Consider the following 19,144-nt stretch of genomic DNA (forward strand, 5'->3'; position numbering starts at 1 on the left):
ACTGTGCTTTTATAAGATCGCGCGAGTATATAATTTGCAATGGAAAATTTTAGTTCCAACTTCCAAAGAAAACAAGACTTCTGCTATCAATGGACACTTTACAGAATAGTTCAACTACAAAACTATTGACTTTAAACTGCACAAATACATGAATAAGAACATGTCGAAACTCATATTATTAAAAATACATCATTCCTTGAAAAGAAGATACTTTGATACACTTTTTAACAAAAGAAAAATCTTGTTCATGTATTCTTCTTGTACTTTAGTTTGTAATTGTTGTTCATCCAAAATCTAATACGAAGGAAATAGAAGAATAACATTTATATAATGAATGCCTGGTTCGTACACCTAAAGTAGTCACTGTAAACTCGTAATCCTTGTGATGTTTGAAAAAAACAACACCTTCAGTTAAATCTTCTTTACTTGATGATAAATCGCCATTAAGTAAAAAGACAGAAAGAGACATTAGTTGTTTGCGCTACCACCGGAAATGCGAATAAAATCAGGGAAATCTCTTCGTTTCCTTGAAATGATAGATTTTTCAAGAATTTGTGTTAGAATGCAATTAGGAACACTAATATTTGTTATAAATTACATAATGCATTCTATAATACATTGTGCTTCAAGAAAAAGCCAACAAACTAAACACGGTACTTATAAAATAAGGCAACAGTAATTACTTCATCGTACGCAGGTCTTTAATTCTCCATGACGATTTAAATATCATCCCAGGAGATTTTTCAAAAATTTCCGGCTTCGAATATTTAGAACATATAATGGTTTTAACGGATGACTCGAAATTGATACATGGATTAGACGTGAGCAAAAATGAACTGACAAACACGTGAGCTATTTCAAAAACTCGATCATCGATCATATTTTTGAGTAAATAGCTAAAATGATTATGGTCAACAAAGTCATTCTTATTTTCTACGAATAAAAAGAAAAAAAGTTGAAAAAGCATTTTGCCAAGTACAGTTATGGAAATATTAAACGATGATCAAATAGTTATTGTTATATAAAAAGAATTTGTCATGTACGTGATGTACTTTACACGACGCATCACTGTGGGAACAACGTGTGATTCTCATGCCCTATATCTGTAAATTTTGAGCAAAGAACTATGTTTTCCACCAATTTTCGCAATGTACACAACCATACACGTGCACATGGCTTTATTTTCATGTAGAAACACCATAACACAACTACAGGGAAAAAATTCCTTCAAAGGTTATAGGTGCGATTCCAATTTTCTCACTTTTTTAAATTAATTTAAATTCTATACGTCAATACCAGTCATTAGGAACGGTAACGACTACTTTGTAATTCTAGATCATCAAATGTATTTTTGTTATAAAGAAGGAAATCTTGAGTCAATACACGCCATAAACGTTAATATGAGATGATACCATAGATGGCAATGATAATAACTTCAGAAAGCTATAAGACAATAACTTTATTATATATTGATTCAATTCTCATATGTATATGTAAACAAAAGATGACATTTTTCATGTTTCTACCATAGCTAATTTCTGCATTATCAAGAACTAAATCATTCAAACTCATCATTTCAAAAAAAAAACATTTATCATTTGGTCATTAAGATATATGTGATCTAGGACACTCATAAACAACACTGATATTATTCACACCATTATTTTAGGCGACATTTTCAACATCATTATGTTAGTAAAGTATACAACTGAATCTCAATAATTGAGTGAATGTCTATTTAAAAACAAGCAACTTTATCGGGGTATATAGTCTATTCACGCAGAGTAACGATGCTATACGGTAACATAAACTATCAACGAGACAGGACCATAAAACGCATGGAATGCATTATTGTCGGATCGAATTAAGCCAAGTCAAAGAAAAACGCTGTGTTTTAATGACTTTTATAATGAATGTTACTTTTCTTCACTCGAAAAGCGAATAAAGCTGACCTCAATGTTTAATTCTTTATCGGTGGGGCACTAATACTCAGCTATTGAAAACTTCTACCGCTAAATTTGAATTTGAAAAGATTGTTGTTAGCAATTAGCTAAAATTTAATTAATTAATAAATCTTTGCCATTTGTTAATGCTATTGCCATGAAAACCAGCCGACAGATGGGTAAATAACCATCACATTTGAAGAGGGGCTTTTCGAGCGTTGGCTTAGTAAGCATTTGCAACATTCAGCAACATTAATATGATAAATTGAAGTAGGTATCTTACATCATAACAGCGTATATTAAAACTGTGTGGACTGATTGTGAAATGTTAACGACAAAGACATATTAACATTGAAATTTTTATTTGTTCATTGTGTTGAGTGTAATTGTGTTCTTGTCAAAATCAACTGCGATGAAGAGCCTTTCAATTCCGTGTATGCTTTGTTCTAGAACACTTATTACCAGTGATAAAAAGATATAAATTATACTGTTCATCTTTGCGCAATAGAGAGGACCATATAAGCTTGTCGTGAACTAAATTAAAGAAAACGTGTTCAAAGGATTGCGGTAGGTAAGTTTTTTTTTTGTAATTCATTTACTTCTTTGTATGAAGAGCCACGATGACGCTACTTTTAGTTCAAGCTGACCATGCTTTTGTTTAAACATAAGGATTGTACGAATTCATATATAGTAAGTGATACTGACAGGTTTCAGACAGACGACATAAAATTGAATAAATAAAATTTAAGACGAACACCATCGATCACAACGTAGGCAAAAAGTATAAACGAATGACTAATTTATTTGCAAGAGTTTAATTAGAAAATACCAAATTATAATGGCGATTTACGATACAGGATACAAGAATGGACAATTCATTTAGATATTTTTGATAAAGTTGAGACACAGGCCAGCTGTGCAGCACGCAGATACATTGCACCCATCTTGGACATATTAAGTAATTTTAATATTCAGACACAAACAACAATTTCTTGTAAGACTTCACAATAGATGATCACGTCCAAGATTCACTTTTCAGATAATTCATACAAATAACAAATGTGCAAATGAACGACGTTTAGAGGAAGGTGGAATGTTTTAAAAGTTTGTTTTAAACCACATATGGATAAGCAATTAGTAGAAATAAATTCAGATGAATTGGACCCCTACCTAAGAGTTTATAATGAATAGATATTTTGTTTGCTTGTTTTTGTTTAAAAACTTACACCCTGATGTTTTATCCGAAAACTTTCACTCGTTGAAATGTGTCAAGGCTATAAGATATACTATATGTTGAGAAACTGTTGAAGTGTTCTAAAAAATCATTTCAGCTACTTATCGTAAAATCATTTCTGAAAAATCACTTCAGCTACTTATCGTCTCGGTCTCGTACAGATAACATTATAGGTAGATCTAATATAAAACTTAAAAGTTTCTTGGACGTGATTTTTCCTGGCAAAAACTTCTTATAATAATAAAGCAATTCTAGAATGATCTTTTAAGGTATCTTCTACAAGATATACAAGCGGTATAAGCAAAAAAGATACAATGATATAAATAGAGCAGAGAAGACGACATGGGTTATGAGAAATAACGTAAACTACACTCTAACTTTAATAACATTGCACACATTAAGCAATGTTCTCAACAGACTCTTCGTGAAACATGTATAGTCACAATTAATGAGTAGCTTAATTATCAATACACGAAAGTGACATAAAATGTGGATTGATATAAAGTTAGAAGTGAACATTATGATCATACACACAAGTCAACTTAGGCAAATAAAACTGCATTTATGCGACGTTAATTAATTCCTTATGTAACGTTATGGTGTATCTGGTGTAATGGTATATCTGTTATGGTGTTATGGTGTATATAACGTTATGGTGTATCTGGTGAAATGGTATATCTGTTATGGTGTTATGGTGTATGTAACGTTATGGTGTATCTGGTGAAATGGTATATCTGTTATGGTGTATGTAACGTTATGGTGTATCTGGTGAAATGGTATATCTGTTTATTCAATACGCACTTCGAAGACAAAGAAAAATTCAATATTTTTTAGCTCATATCTCTTCCATTTATTATTTATACTTATTACAGTTTTATTTTCTATTTGGCTTCCTTAAATAATCATTTTATTGATTAACCCTGAACACATTGATCTTGTTCATAGTTCTTGTATGTAGACGATTATAATTTTAAATTGAAAATAAACATTTTTATAACCTAAAATTAATCAACACATGTGTTGCAGATTTAGATACAAGTTGATTTGTTCATCATAAAAATACCGAACTTATTTTCCATGCAATTCTTACACATTTCACATTAAATACTTGTAAAAAATTAAAGTTCTAGGTGCAATCGTGACCAACACGAACATTCTATAAAAGGTTATCATTGTTCCTATTCAATCATGGATTAACACGATCATAAATATTCCAAAGATATGTTGTAGTTCGGACAACTATAAAGCAAATATCGTGCGACGATTATCTATATTAATTGCTTTAGCACTTCAATTAAACATTTCCTTGAAAACGACACACGAGCACATGAAACATCCTGAAAGAGCACGTTATAGTAAAATAATTACTATTCATCAAAGAGGGTAATATAAATACTCGTGGTATATTTACATAAAAGTTCGCTGTACGAATCATGCAGCGAGAGGTTTCACCGTCAAACAGCATCATGCAGCATTTATTTTTCTAAGACTTTATAAATGCTAAAAAATGAGATGTCTTAGCGAGTCGTGTGCGTCATTTGTAAATTTATATTTTGATGAAACAAGTCAGATAAAGTACATCCGCTATTTGATGAAGAATTGCAGTTTGGACGTATAGTCGTAATCACAAAACAGTTAGTTGAATAAAAGAGAGGAGATATACATAAATCAGGTTAATAGTTTTAGATCCCTTTTCAAATATAATGTACAATAAAAATTTGATCTTATCTGTATTTATAAAATACTTACAGTTCAGACAATAATACATATAAAGTAAAATGAAGTCAATTCTAATGATAAAGCAAAGTGAGTGCCCTTAAATGTAGATTCCAATTAGATTAAAACCTCTTATCGTCTCATATTAATACCTTACATTCTTACAGAGAGGAAGCATATCCGACCTGGCGTATAGCAGCTGAAAACGCGTAGTTTATAGATCAAATCTAAGAGGTAAGTTATTGTGAAGAAATTCATGTAATAAATTGTAATGTCTTTTTGTCAATTATCGTAAACTACAGTGATTCATTCAATGGACGTAAAGAAGACTTTGATGGCCTAATGACTTATAACAAAAATTCACAAGATATACCTATAGCCAAGAGGCAAATCGTACGTGCAATTATTGTACTGACTATTTAAGAATAATTGAATTTCAATTCAAAAATAGTGGAACAAGATAGAAGAAATGACCGATATATAAGTGTAATGTTTACATCGCAAGCATGGATTGATGTTACAATAAATTTAAATGATAAATATATTTTATAGCTTATATTATACCAAAGCAATTTTCAAAGTTATGTCAAGAGCTATATACAAAAACTTCCATCATGTAAGACATTATAAGATAGATCATTATAACCATGTTATTCATTGTGATCGTGTCCTTAAATCAAGAGAATTGCTATATATGCTGCAGATATATTGAGTTACAAAAGGCCAAAACAACGGGTTAAATTCTTCAAGCTATGAGATTTTGCGAATAAAAAAATTGAGAAGTACAATTTAAGCATTTATTCCATGGTATATTTCACATAAACAAGTCATAAATATGATTATTTCGAAAAATGTTTCAACTATATCACGTTATTTTAGTTTTGACATTAACGACACGTTTAAATATCGCTGTTCTAATCATAACAATATCTCACGAAAACCTTTAAGTTTAATAACAAAATACTTGAATTTCCTAGAGAGGTAAGGTTTTAGTTGCTAAGTGAACAACATCAGAAGTTAACTCAACACACAGCTCTAACATCAGCTACATGTATAGCTACTTATCTATATAAAAAAATGGCTAGTTTAAATGTTTTAAAATTCTTTATATAGTAGTAATACTAGAAAACTAAACAAGCACATGCAAGATAAAATGTATATAGAGAGAGACTAGCCGGATTTTTACGCAATCATTATATTATTACCCATCCAGCCCACCACATGCGTTAACTTTATCTGTGATTTTTTGACAGGAAAAAAAACAAGATGAGATTTGCAATAAGCTGTTTTGTTATCTATTTAACATTCTTTACAACAAGAGTCGTTGCAAGGTTTGTGTCAAAGTAAAATAACGTTTCCAATACTAAAAGCTAGCACAATATGCTAAAGCCGTACTTCTGCATAAATTCTAAAGTTTTTCATGCGTTATAAAAAATATAAAATAGAAATTCACTTGCTGTCTTATCAACATGTTTAGTAAAGAAAACATAAACTTGACCTTTCCTCTTCAATAAAAGAGAAGACTCCTGCCATAAAATAACTTTTATCCAAAAAAATTTCAACTATTCCTTGGCTACTGCTCTGAGTAACAACAGGGGTCTTAAATGAATAAAACATATTGCTTTGAAATCAACGTAGTTAGTTTCCATCAAATGAACTTAATCTTAACGCCATTTTCTGTTACATTTCCAGGGAAACACTGCAGTTACAGAGCAAGGTAACTGAATAAAAACAATAAATTTTTATGTCTACTTGCAATGAAATAGCCTTGAACAAAATTCAGAATTGAATGTTCGGATTAAAAAAGATAATTTATGAAGCTAAGACTTATTCACATAGGTGTGTATACTATGAGATTGATGTGTGTGTCTTTGCCATTAATCTTTGTCACCATTAACTAACTGATTGATAAAAGCAAGATTCCTCTCAAATATGAAGTCTACTCAAGGTTAAAACGCAGTTTTGCATCGGTAATTTTGCTAAATTTAAATTAAAACACGCTACAACAATGAGCAGGTAATGTTTTTTTTTAGAAAAGGAAAACACACAATATAGCCACAGCGTGCCTTTCAAAGAACAATAGGAATTTTAGCTAGAGTTGGCATAGATTCTTGGCTCATTATACATGCACAATTATTTTCTCCTCTGTACTCAACAAATTCTTACGCAAACTATTGAAGGGTCTTTCGACACATTGCAAAATTGCGTCATTGACGATGATTAGTGTTGATGTTCGGGCGGGCAAAAACTGTACAATTTCATATCTATTTATGAAAATAAATGTGTTTAAAACCGTACATATGTTGAGTTATGTCGATTTGACGAAAAACAATTTGAAGTTTTAGGGTGATTTTTTACGTCCACTATTTTAGAGTAATTTAGCGGTTGATCACTTTAAAACATTTCCATAAGAATTTTCTCATAATATCAAACGAAAAATGCTTCAAAAATTTTCATACTGTTCTTGTGGTAAACATCACTATTCGTGGTGGTCTCTCGTTATCTTTAATCTAAATAAAACTTAAATATAGACCAAGCAGCAATGGCTTGACCTTATGACTTAAAGGGCGGAAGAGGAATTATTACCTATGGTTTTAAGAACAAATACGTGATGGCAGTCTGTTGTTTTCATGATATTTTACGCAATTTATACCCACGATGTAAAACAACTCAATTCTGTTTGATGGCAGGCAATATGTCCGCTCTAAGAGTATCTATTTTTCAAAACAACTATTTTACATTACTCGAGAAACTTTATTGAAGTGCAAGCAGGGAAATTTGCTGGCATCGTTTACAGTAGTGTTTTGGATAGTAGGTTAACATGTATAAAATAGGTAGACAATAGACATCTCCATATAAATCCACTTTTTAGCTTTCACAAACCATTTCATATACTATGTAGATCATTCATATTCAACACGCGTCCTTTCTTTGCAACCAAAACAAAATATATTGAATTGTTGTCAAATGACGATCGAATACGTCAAAAATGATAAAGCTACGTCAATCATAACATACAATATACAGGTAGTATGTATTTGAACATAGTTGTCTATAGACATAGGTATATATTACTGAGGAAAAACTGGGAAAAAAGGATTACCATTTATCTCAGGTGTAAAAATATTCAGATTTTTACTTGAATAAGACAAAAACGCCAGCTCAAGCATTGACTGATAAAATCAGTCTGCATCTCGATCTATAACACTATAACACTGTACGGTCGAGTTTTGCGCATAGAGTGTTCAACGATCTGAAAAGGCTTTCATAAAAAGCATAAGGAATGGCATCAAACCAACTTGAACAATCAACAAGTGTCACATGACAAGACATTCTTTTTTCTTTAGGACTACATGAAGTATTCCAGAAGCGTAATGGACGGTGCGAAAATGGGCCTTAAGCAATGTCACGAAGAGTTCAAACATGAGCCATGGAATTGCATCGTTCCGAAGGAATTTAAAATCATGCCAATAGTCACTAAAGCACGATTCTCCGAAGGTATGCTCTCATAGACTCATCTTGACAATAAAAGTCTGGAAACGGTTGAGCGAAGCATGAATAGCGTTATGAATTGGATAGCAAATTTTCTTAAACGGTTAAAAAACAAAAAATTTCTTTGTCGTAACGAAAATATAAACGCCTTTTTACAAGTTTCAAAAATTTACTATCCAATGGATAATGCCATCCAAGCTTCGCTTTAATAAATTTTTTTTTTACCTTTTAATTTTTTTGCACTCTGTATGAGAGCTCATACGCGCAGTGCTCATACAGCCAATCAAACGAGAGAAAAGCACGAAAGATAATTATCATTTAAATAAACATACTTCATGAGGATGCTTAAAAACGTGCAATTTTAACTCACTATTTATCTATTTTGTTTGATAACAACCAAACATTATGTTGTACTGACAATACTGTACATGTGTTTAGAAACAATTGTTGTACAACAATGTACTAAATATATAGCAATACAAGTCAATAAAAAACAAGACAACACATACCACTTGAACAATTAAAAATAATTCATCCTCACTTTTAATGCCCTAATGAAAGCTTGCTTATGGTGAACCTGCGATTAAAGAGAAATCATATGAATAAAAAGATTAACTTTATAATACTACATTAATTTCAGCCAATAAAGAAGCAGCTTTCGTTCACGCAATAACATCAGCTGGAGTGATGTATTCAGTGATAGTGAACTGCAGTTTAGGTCACCTCGAGAATTGTCGATGTCAGCCAAAAAATCGTGTAAAAATCCGTTCAAAAACTGAAGAAACACAAAACTGGCGTTGGGGTGGCTGTAGCGATAACTTTGCGTTTGGAGACCTGGTTGCGCGACATTTTATTGACGCCCTTGAAGGCAAACATGGAAATGAAAACGAAGATCGTCGTGTTATGAATTTACATAACAATAAAGTTGGAAGAAAAGTACGTAGAAAAATGAGCCGTAATTGACGTGATTTTTGAAATATTATTTACGTAAAGATCTTGCTTCAACATTTGTAGAAAAAGAATGGGGAAGGCTCACACTTGTTCCAATTTAGGGGCATTTTTTCTCGCATTTTAGACGAAGATATTCTTTTTTTTATTGTGGAGTAGAAAACTCTGCTGTCCAAAACAGTGGAGGTTTTATATCGTCGTGAACATAAGCTGTTGCTAACTGAAAAAAAGGTTTAGCTTTTTAAAAAAGAGGTGTCATTTCCTGCGTCTTTCACCTCATTTCAACGTACTTATACTGGGCTCTTTGTTATTTTTAAATATTTTTTATTGCCTGTCTGTCTATTTTAAAGTTCTTTGACAGTTTTCCTCAACGGTCACTTCACTTATTTTACAAGTACGGGAATCAAACGACTCTTTCAATTTCAGTTTCATAGTGGGCGATGTGTAATGGCACAACAGCACATAAGACAGTCGGAGATAACAGCCATACTTGTACATTTTACTGTTCTTCCTCCCCCAAATGTTGCAAATTGGCTTTGCGTGCGGGTGATAGATGATGAAATCTTAGAAATTCGTTTCAACTTTCATTATAAACAACATAAACCACTATTTCATAAAAATGAGCCTATCTTTCTTAGATTGTCAAGGCAACAACAAAGAAAGTTTGCAAGTGTCACGGTTCTTCCTCTTCCTGCACCTTCAAAACATGTATGAAAAAGTTGGAAAAATTTGAGAAAGTTGGTGATGTTTTAGTGTCAAAATATCATAATGCAATCAAAGTTAGTTACAAAAATGGCACTCTACGAGACAAGGACAACACAGTTATGAAGAAAAAGACAACTCTTGTTTACTACAAGCCTTCACCTGACTACTGCAAAAGAAATGAAGCATTAGGTCTTGTAGGTGTCAAAGATAGAGTATGTGAATCAAATAATCAGGTTGACTTTAAAAAATGTAAAGAGCTTTGCAATGGATGTGGTTTCAAAATGAAACTGAAAATCATCACCCGTATTGAGAAATGTAACTGCAAATTCCAATGGTGCTGTTTTGTCAAATGTGAGGAATGCAAGAAACAGGTTGTTGTGGCAACATGCGAAGGTTAAAGTAGAAATAGTTATATGGTAAAATGGTTTTGTAAAAATACAATGATAAAGATAAATGGAGTATATGTATTACTTAACAAGAGTCTCTTGTTGAAATCCTTTATTAATGTTTACTAGGTTTAGCAAAATGAAAAATAAATTCAAAAATCATATATGATCCTTAAGTTCTTTACACTTTAGATAAAAGCTAGAGTTATTGCCATTTTTCAACAGAGCCATTGGTTTTTACAGCTTCTGACAGGTCAATGTGGATGTAAAAATAGTTCACATGAATGAGTTAGCTTTATACAAACCAGTAAAACCTAGGCCTTTAACTTTCATTTTACTGTCATTATCTTCACAAAAAGATACTGAACAAGAACAAATATGATGAAGAGACTTTTCTCTAAACTTTGTACAACATAAAGAACCTAACATATTGGCTTTACAGGCACACAAAGCGTTTATAATAATCAGGGGGGCATATCAATGGATTTCAAAAGAAACTAATACAGCATGTCATACATTGCTCCCCCCGGGCCATCTGGCCGCAGGCCTGTGCCTCTACTGCAAAGAAAATTTGATGAAATTATCTATAACTCTCATGATATTTCAGCTGTTAAAAGCTTTCTACATCCTATGATGATGTGTACAATAAAATACGTTAGCCTTTGCTTTTGATATAACGACGAGTTCGTACTTACTTGACACATCCAAAGCAAAGAACTTGCCAAATCTATTAAATTTTCTCTTCTTTCGTCATTCAAACCGACCATTTAACTCTTTATAATGTTTAACAAAGTTGTTTCAAAACAACAACGGAATATTTACATGAAAAATTGAACAAAGATATAGATTTGTTTGACCACAAGTCTCACGTCCAACGTGGGGATGGTTCAATATTCCCGCCTCATGTAGCTACTCGTGTTACGGTACATTCCGATAATCTCCGACGGTTTAAAGTAAAATTATTAAACTTTTAATTCCCTTTCAAATTTGAATAATACAAAACTCAACCTAACATTACATTCAGTGGCGCAAACATTCAGCAAGTTTTACTTCTACTATGTTTGCCTTATTATGCTTATAACAATTATTTCTTTAAACATCAATTGCTGTACGTTTAACAAAAAAATACGTGGCAGGATTGGACATGCGGGCTGGCCACACCGACGTAAATACCTGCGCATAAATTGAAAAAATCTACAATGATAAAATTAACCTAACTAAAATACAACATTCAACAAATATTTCTTAAAGAATAAATAAAAGTTTTACTTTAACAAACCATGTGTTGAAGTGGGAATGTGCTAGTATTGTTTCAAAAAGTGTTCAGAGGTAGCATTGAGCCATTGACTTTAACTGACAACAAATGACATATTATTAGTCAGCCCTCGTTCAAACATAAAATAATTGCATGCTTATTAACCATCAGCAAAGGTAATCATCTAAACCAAAACAAAAACGAGGTATGGTACCATATTGGTTTACTTAGCACTGATAGTGACCACAACCCATAACAGTAGCTGCATATGGCACCACATTTACAAGAGAATCAGTGCCTAGCGTTGTTGTACCAGTAAATATTGTTTTCGTGGGATATAGACCACGGGAGTTGAACGTTGTATGCATCATGGATAGCTGGGGATATAGAGGTAAACCAAGCACGCGATTGTGAATATCCTTTTGTTTCTTTAAGATTGTGCTCAAATTTAATTGATTGTCAAATCGACCTTCTTTAGCAGGGCGATTGTCACTGTTATCTTGAACATGTGACCGTTTTTTACCCAATAAAGCTTCTACAGTGAAACCATTAGAAAATTTTGATGATTTAGAGTCGATATTTGAACTTGAGCCACGAATATTTTCAATTTCAGAGATAGGATTTCCCAAGTTGTCGTTTTTCAACTGACATAACTCATGATCGTTTACCGATATCTTGGTTGTTCTCGTTCGATCAAAGTCTGAAGTTTGAGCAAGTCCATCAAGGTGCTGAGAATTCAGAACGTTGAACGTACTGCGACCAGCTGGGGAAAAGGGGTTGTATGTAGGAATGGGATGATGTTGTGATGGAAGAAACATAGGGGACATAAACTGAGTTGAAGGTAATTCACTGAGATATGGAAAAGTAGGATAAGGATGAACGTATGGTACACTCTCACGAAGTTTCAGTGATCTTAAATAATTAGAGAGAGGATATTGCGTGAATTGTAGACCAGATGATATCGCTTGCTCTTTGGATAAAACGTTAGGCCTTTCCATTGATGTTGGATTAAGGTGACTGAGTATACTCGTTGTGTTTATCTGTCGTTGCGAATTTGAACTAGTTGATGAACTTGAAGTCAAGCTACCATTGACCGGCATTGCAAGATGGCTTCCCAATGAATGATCTGTGACTGCATTTCTTGCAGAATTTGGATAGTTGATCGCAGTCTCGGCCAACATGCGCAAATCAAAGGGTTCATTGGGTGCATCATGATAATCGCCGTCTGTATTCAACGCTGCTTTTAGCGCGGCCTTCTCCTCCATTAGTTTACGGTAATCGTCATAACCATGATTCTTGAAATTCATGAGACGATGCTGGTAGAATACAACACTTATTCTTGTCGGTGATATTCGATTCGGTTCTTTAACACGTGTGGTAGCGTGTACTTCCTGTTTTGCACATTCAAACAAAAGAGAACCATGAGACAATGAAAGTCCAACTCCACCCATAGAATCATCAATCCATTTCAAATCTATTTCAGGTGAAGAAGTCAAGCAGTTATTTGCATTAATTGAGTCCTTCAGTGTACCTCGTTCTTCCTGAGTGTTAGATTCATTGGCATTACTTGAGTCCTTCAGTGTACTTTGTTCTTCCTGAGTGTTACATTCATTGGCATTACTTGAGTCCTTCAGTGTACCTCGTTCTTCCTGAATGTTACATTCATTGGCATTATTTGAGTCCTTCAGTGTACCTCGTTCTTCCTGAGTGTTAGATTCATTGGCATTACTTGAGTCCTTCAGTGTACCTTGTTCTTCCTGAGTGTTACATTCATTGGCATTACTTGAGTCCTTCAGTGTACCTCGTTCTTCCTGAATGTTACATTCATTGGCATTACTTGAGTCCTTCAGTGTACCTCGTTCTTCCTGAGTGTTAGATTCATTGGCATTACTTGAGTCCTTCAGTGTACCTTGTTCTTGCAAAGTGTTACATTCATTGGCATCACTTGAGTCCTTCAATGTACCTTGTTCTTCTCGAGTGTTACATTCATTGGCATTATTTGAGTCCTTCAGTGTACCTCGTTCTTCCTGAGTGTTAGATTCATTGGCATTACTTGAGTCCTTCAGTGTACCTTGTTCTTGCAAAGTGTTACATTCATTGGCATCACTTGAGTCCTTCGATGTACCTTGTTCTTCCAAAGTGTTACATTCATTGGCATCTCTTGAGTCCTTCAATGTACCTTGTTCTTCCAAAGTGTTACACCATGCTACATTGCTAACAGGTTTAAGTGGTGAGGTCACAAGATGGTTAGGTAAGATATAATTTGGAGGAACGATGTTGTCATTATCATCAAGAAGATGATAACAAGGTAACGTGTGCAGTTGTTCATCAACTTCCGTATTCACGTTGTCTCTCGTTTCCTCATTTAGTAACGTCAGCACCTACGGTTACACAATTTCAGCATGATCATGGATTTTAACATCAATACTCAACTCTTCTGTACTAAATCATTGGGGAGGCTGGGAGGAGGCTGGGGAGAGGCTGGGAGGAGACTGAGTGGGGAGGCTGGGGGGGGGGAAGAGCAGTTACATTTCAAGCACTAGTAGAGACAAAATTAAATATTTTCGCTCTGTTCTATTAACTTCTTTATATTGCTTTTATCGACCATGATTGATCTTGAGCAACCAACTCATATCATATCGCAATAATTGTAACTATAAATTAAAAACAACAAAACGCGTGCGTTGATTGGTCTATAGCTGTGTTTGCATTAGCCTGTGCAAACCATTGAACTAATTACATGAAACGCTACCTGTAATAGAAAAGCCTAATAATTTTTTGAAGCCAAATCTTACACCCAGACAAGCAAGATTACATCCAGACACGCAAGATTACATCCAGACACGCGTGTGAAGTTCAATCAATTTTCACCCGCAAGAGAATCTCGAAACTGTACACATGCGTGTCTGGGTGTAACCTCGCGTGTCTGGGTTTAAGATTTGGCTTCAATTATTTACTTCAGGTGGCGTTCCATGTATTTTAGTTCAATGGTACAAACCGATCTGAGTTCAACCAATCAAATAAATCAATCAATCAATCAAATCAATCAATCAATCAATCAATCAATCAATCAAAGAGAATTTGCAAATCAATCATGAACACATTTTAAAGAACATGTTGGAATTAATTAACGTTCTTGTCAGTAATAGATTAAAACTCACCACTGTGGCACCATCCTCAACATTATGATCGTCTTTGTGATTGTGCGCACAAAAATCTACACAGCATGTTATTCCAGAAAATGGTCGCAGGCTGTTTTTGTTATTGTTTCCTAGACGGCATTCAACTCCTTCAACATCGTTACGACTCTATAAGTATTGGGAAAATGTGATAAAATTATTCATCTCTTTGTCATACGTTTCATATCCTACACTGAAATCCATACACTAACTTACTTGATTTTCAAATGCCAGGGGGGCAGCAGTTTTATATGTTTCAGAAACTTGTGAAGCCAAATTTTGGAGAAGAATATCAATGGAATCTTCCTATGATCAAGAAAAAAAAATGTTAAACAAGGCAACCAAATCTGTTCTGCTGTCATTCACTTTAAAATATAATCGAGAATATAATGGATTATGAAGCTGCTTGCCTTTTCTTGTGTTTTAAGTTTAAATTTGCGTGGACTTTTGCTTTTTGCAAATTTACAACGATTCAAAAAACGACTCCAAGAACAACCAAACGAAAAGGATGCTCCTGATATCGTTGGATCACTTCCTTGACAATCACAAGTCTTTCTAAGAAGAAAGAACACAGAAATTACACGTCAAAATTAAGTATATTTTTAGATTAATATACATACGGTAGTCAGCAATAAGAGTAACTCTCTAACAAAACTAATACCAAAGTCAGTTTTTCTCTTGTATAGTAAAACTGAATCAATAAGAGATAATATTGATCATAGACCTCTCAAAAGAACTATTTTCATTTGGCCTTAAACAAATAAACGATCGACACTTGCCCTTTATTTGTCCCACATTTTCTATTGGTAGGCTCGCCATGTTCGTTCAAAGTTTTCTTCAGTTCAACGTACAACGAATCCGCTTGATTACGTGCAACACCATCCCACAATACGATAGCGATTACAATAAATGTAAAATCACAAGAATGTCCTTTGCGTTGACGTACAATACTAAGCACTTTCTCTTCAGAACTGGACCGTCTTAAAACCTTGGAAAAACGTAGTAAAATATGAGCATATTTCTTGTATAGATGCATTATAACCATGACCAGTCAGGAGAAGATATTTTAACAATACAAACGAGGATCTTCGTCTCCACTTCCATTATGGAGTAAACACCACACCTAGTACGGTTTTTTTTGTGCAAACAACTAACCCATCTTGCTATTGGACATCCATAACGATTTTTGCCTTCTTTTGCGCTTTCACCCACCTAGAAAAATAAAAAGAAAAAATAGGAGAAATGTAGTTAAAAACTAAATGTAACAACAGTGGCAGAATTATTACTTACTTTCTCAACACGTACTGATTCCGGGGGAAAATTAAATCTATAGATTAAATATAGATTTATAATATACTAGCAATAATACTCATCCATAGATTTTAAAATTCAAGCCAATACATACCTTTTTGCCAGGAGGATACGAACATTAGACACGCTAGAGGCAGTTCCCAAATGCTTATAAACGGCACTACCTTCATCGCTCACTAAAAAACAAAACACATTTTAAGAATGTAAAAAGATTTTTTAAAGTAAACATATTTGGCTAACCATCAACATTGACATCTTCAGTGCGAATGACATACGTTGAAAAATAAGTACATTAATACAACCAAATCATTACCAGTGAAAATTCAAAGATATATCAAATAATACAGCAAAAATAGGTCCATGTATCACACTAAATCCTAAGTTAAAAAAAACTTTGGTGATGTAGTATTTTAACTTTCAGTTTGCCCGTAAAATATGGAGCACGTGAGTTGATGCAAGAAGATAGAATAACAACGTATTAGTATTTTGGTATCGTGGACGACTTTTCAAGTAACTTTGAAAATGATTGGTATCTGAAATATTTTTTAAGATGGGGAATATATCAATGGAAATCCTTATGCCAGATCGAGCAAGGTTGGACAAGCGAGTTTTTTTGCAATCAATGCAATTTTAATTCCATTTAAAATGTGTGAAGTTCGTACGTTCAATAAAACAAGAACAATTAACCTCTACTCACCATTACAAGAGCACCAAAGATCCGGATTTTTGGACGATAAAGAAATTGTTTGTGTTCTAGTTGCATTTATACTTTTCTCAACACCTGCAATATAAATGGTCAACGTTAAAAAATTACGAGTTCCGTTTAGGGGAGAACTTTTTATCTATAAGATTTTTGAAGAAAGACCATTGTCTTTTATGGAAATCAAAAGATCCCCAACATTGCATCTCGTTTCATCGACACAATTACCTGCAATTCCCTTCCATTCAACAGCTGATTGTTCGTATTTTGGAGTTTCATAATTTTTCTTCTTTCCCCCGGGCAAAGTTTCGACTCCATATTCGTTTGCCGCTTTGCCAGACGAATGAAGAATTTTGACCTTGACGTCTCTTGAGAGTACGTCATTCTTTGTAGAAGATCTTTTTGTCTTTATTCGTTTCAAGTTGTTCGAAGTATAAGCCTTTTTACGAGCGTCAGGTTTGCTCTAAAGACAAAATGTAAGTGGAAAAACACATCATTTGTATACAATGCAATGGAAACGCTGTCAACAAAGAGGTAATGAGTGAACGCAATGATCCGTCTCACTAAGACCTTTGTTTTTCACTTTGATGAAAAATATAACCACGTATCATTGACATTTCAAGTAACCGCAGAGAACCGCTGTTATGTGAGCACACCGATACGATGTTTGTCATACGGCCTTTTTACCCAAGAATAAATATAATATAAATCATATTTTGAAAATATTAGTATACTACATGTACAATGATTGCACATTTTTTGCATGATCACATTCCATTAAGCTTCGTATGAGTAATGCATTTAAGCATGATAACTAACCAACATGGTAATTGACACCTAACCGTGCGCTGTCCGTGTCACCTACATACAAACGCTGTACTAAATTTTCTGCTCCACTACAAATAGATTTTCTTCAACAAACTTATATCGTAAGCTATGAACCAAAGATTAGATCTAACAAGTCGATAATTCAAGCAGAGATTCAATTTCGTTACATCGATTTTAAATGGTGAAAGAAAGTGTCGCTTTTTTTAAGCAATTATCGTTGAACCATAAGATAATAAAAACCTCACGCGGGGGGGGAGATAGGCACAACAATCACTTTATAAGCTTGCTCGTGTGTATTCGTTCAACAAAGAAATATCTATGGTCCAAAAATAATGAAAGTCGTGTACATCATTTGTCGTGCACGCGTTCACGACATTTTTTCGCTCTGGGCAAAATAATTTCACGCCAAGTGCTATAATGCGATTTGCATTATACTGTTTTGTTCAGAAGAAATTTCCTAACATACCAGGAGACGGGCGTTTTTGAGCCAACGTTTTTTTACTCGTGTTCCGCAAACTATAAATATCAACAATAATTTAAGATTTTCCATATTTTAATGGGTATCGACTGCGAACGACAAATCGTTTAAAATCATTCAAATAAGCTACGACTTTTGATAATGCAGGCATAAATAGCTGTTCATACCGCAATCATGGGAATTTTTCAAAGCAGCCATCATTCATACAAATGAATGCATTTGTTTTGTTACATTCTCAATAAATACGTCAAGACACGCAAGACGAGAAACAGTCAAGGCTGTTATCAATTCACGCTGCCGTATATACGTATGTGCGGGGGTCGAAATTAATTGAACTTTGTATGAATTAGCGTTCCGCCGCAACCATAGCACATGTCTAACACAAAAATATGCGGCGATTAAAAAGCCACGTGTGAGAAAACAGCATATTAGTGAACGAAATACATACCTTTTTCTTCAGTTCTATACACTTGCGTAGTTTACAAATTTGATGGCCAGTTTGCCGGTTTAGGCAGTTACTGCATGTCTCGCAATTTATCTTAGTTAAGCACGGCTTGCAAACACCACATCTTCGGCGTTTTTTCTTATTATTCATTGTCGTTTCGCTCACTGTTTCTCCGCTTCGGGAATTATGAGTCCGTAAGGGCCGTTTCATAATGGCAAACTCACTCGCAACACGGTGTTGATGGAGCAAATGAACGTCCGTGTACTTGAACAAAGTCGTCGGAACCGATGCGTAGCGGAGTCAATGCAAGGATTTTAATTATTCTCATATCCGGTGATTGCTATACAGATTTCAAACAGTTTGTAATCCCTTCCAAAGATTAGGTTTCATAATTTTCCAAAAACAAAGTTGGAATTGACGTCCAAACACAATCTATGACTGCATGAAATTATTATTTAACAAAATTTATAATTTTAACGTTGTTTGAGATCAGTATTATGTTCGTGTTGTCATTGGGATGAAAC

At 33.9% G+C, this 19,144-nt stretch overlaps 2 protein-coding genes across 9 annotated transcripts; one reads left to right on the top strand and one right to left on the bottom strand.

Annotated features, from left to right (window-relative positions):
- The first annotated feature begins 2,085 nt into the window (after window positions 1–2,085).
- LOC124457632 (protein Wnt-8b-like) lies at window positions 2,086–10,588 on the top strand. Of its 6 annotated transcripts, none has more exons than XM_047007842.1 (8): window positions 2,086–2,213; window positions 2,452–2,514; window positions 5,061–5,127; window positions 6,147–6,224; window positions 6,586–6,610; window positions 8,241–8,391; window positions 9,026–9,321; window positions 9,972–10,588. In XM_047007842.1, the coding sequence occupies exons 4-8, from the start codon at window positions 6,160–6,162 to the stop codon at window positions 10,434–10,436; spliced, it is 1,002 nt and encodes a 333-aa protein (XP_046863798.1). In that variant the 5' UTR covers window positions 2,086–2,213; window positions 2,452–2,514; window positions 5,061–5,127; window positions 6,147–6,159; the 3' UTR covers window positions 10,437–10,588. The 6 variants fall into 6 exon arrangements, with proteins under 6 accessions (XP_046863798.1, XP_046863808.1, XP_046863823.1 ...); XM_047007852.1 differs by having other exon boundaries at window positions 2,452–2,510; XM_047007867.1 differs by having other exon boundaries at window positions 2,100–2,213; window positions 2,394–2,514.
- A 783-nt stretch (window positions 10,589–11,371) lies between these two features.
- Window positions 11,372–19,011, bottom strand: LOC124457572 (methylcytosine dioxygenase TET1-like). Of its 3 annotated transcripts, none has more exons than XM_047007812.1 (12): window positions 18,624–19,011; window positions 17,098–17,332; window positions 16,867–16,950; window positions 16,264–16,345; window positions 16,149–16,185; window positions 16,014–16,070; window positions 15,638–15,846; window positions 15,269–15,413; window positions 15,075–15,164; window positions 14,841–14,987; window positions 13,751–14,060; window positions 11,372–13,426 (listed from the first exon to the last, which is right to left on the bottom strand). In XM_047007812.1, exons 1-12 carry the CDS (start codon window positions 18,828–18,830, stop codon window positions 11,907–11,909), a joined length of 3,123 nt encoding a protein of 1,040 aa, XP_046863768.1. In that variant the 5' UTR covers window positions 18,831–19,011; the 3' UTR covers window positions 11,372–11,906. The 3 variants fall into 3 exon arrangements, with proteins under 3 accessions (XP_046863768.1, XP_046863763.1, XP_046863758.1); XM_047007807.1 differs by having other exon boundaries at window positions 11,372–13,480; XM_047007802.1 differs by having other exon boundaries at window positions 11,372–14,060.
- Between the last annotated feature and the right edge of the window lie 133 nt (window positions 19,012–19,144).

Source organism: Xenia sp. Carnegie-2017, unplaced genomic scaffold, assembly GCF_021976095.1.
Source record: "Xenia sp. Carnegie-2017 unplaced genomic scaffold, XeniaSp_v1 HiC_scaffold_13, whole genome shotgun sequence".
NCBI lineage: Eukaryota > Metazoa > Cnidaria > Anthozoa > Malacalcyonacea > Xeniidae > Xenia > Xenia sp. Carnegie-2017.

Coding starts and splice junctions, on each gene's coding strand:
- LOC124457632 (XM_047007842.1), top strand. CDS start 6,160: ATGAGATTTGCAATAAGCTGTTTTGTTATCTATTTAACATTCTTTACA. Junction 6,225..6,585: donor ACAACAAGAGTCGTTGCAAG/GTTTGTGTCAAA, acceptor TTACATTTCCAG/GGAAACACTGCAGTTACAGA. Junction 8,392..9,025: donor TAAAGCACGATTCTCCGAAG/GTATGCTCTCAT, acceptor CATTAATTTCAG/CCAATAAAGAAGCAGCTTTC.
- LOC124457572 (XM_047007802.1), bottom strand. CDS start 18,830: ATGAAACGGCCCTTACGGACTCATAATTCCCGAAGCGGAGAAACAGTG. Junction 17,333..18,623: donor GTATAGAACTGAAGAAAAAG/GTATGTATTTCG, acceptor TTTTGTCTTTAG/AGCAAACCTGACGCTCGTAA. Junction 14,061..14,840: donor TTGAGGATGGTGCCACAGTG/GTGAGTTTTAAT, acceptor GTGTAACCGTAG/GTGCTGACGTTACTAAATGA.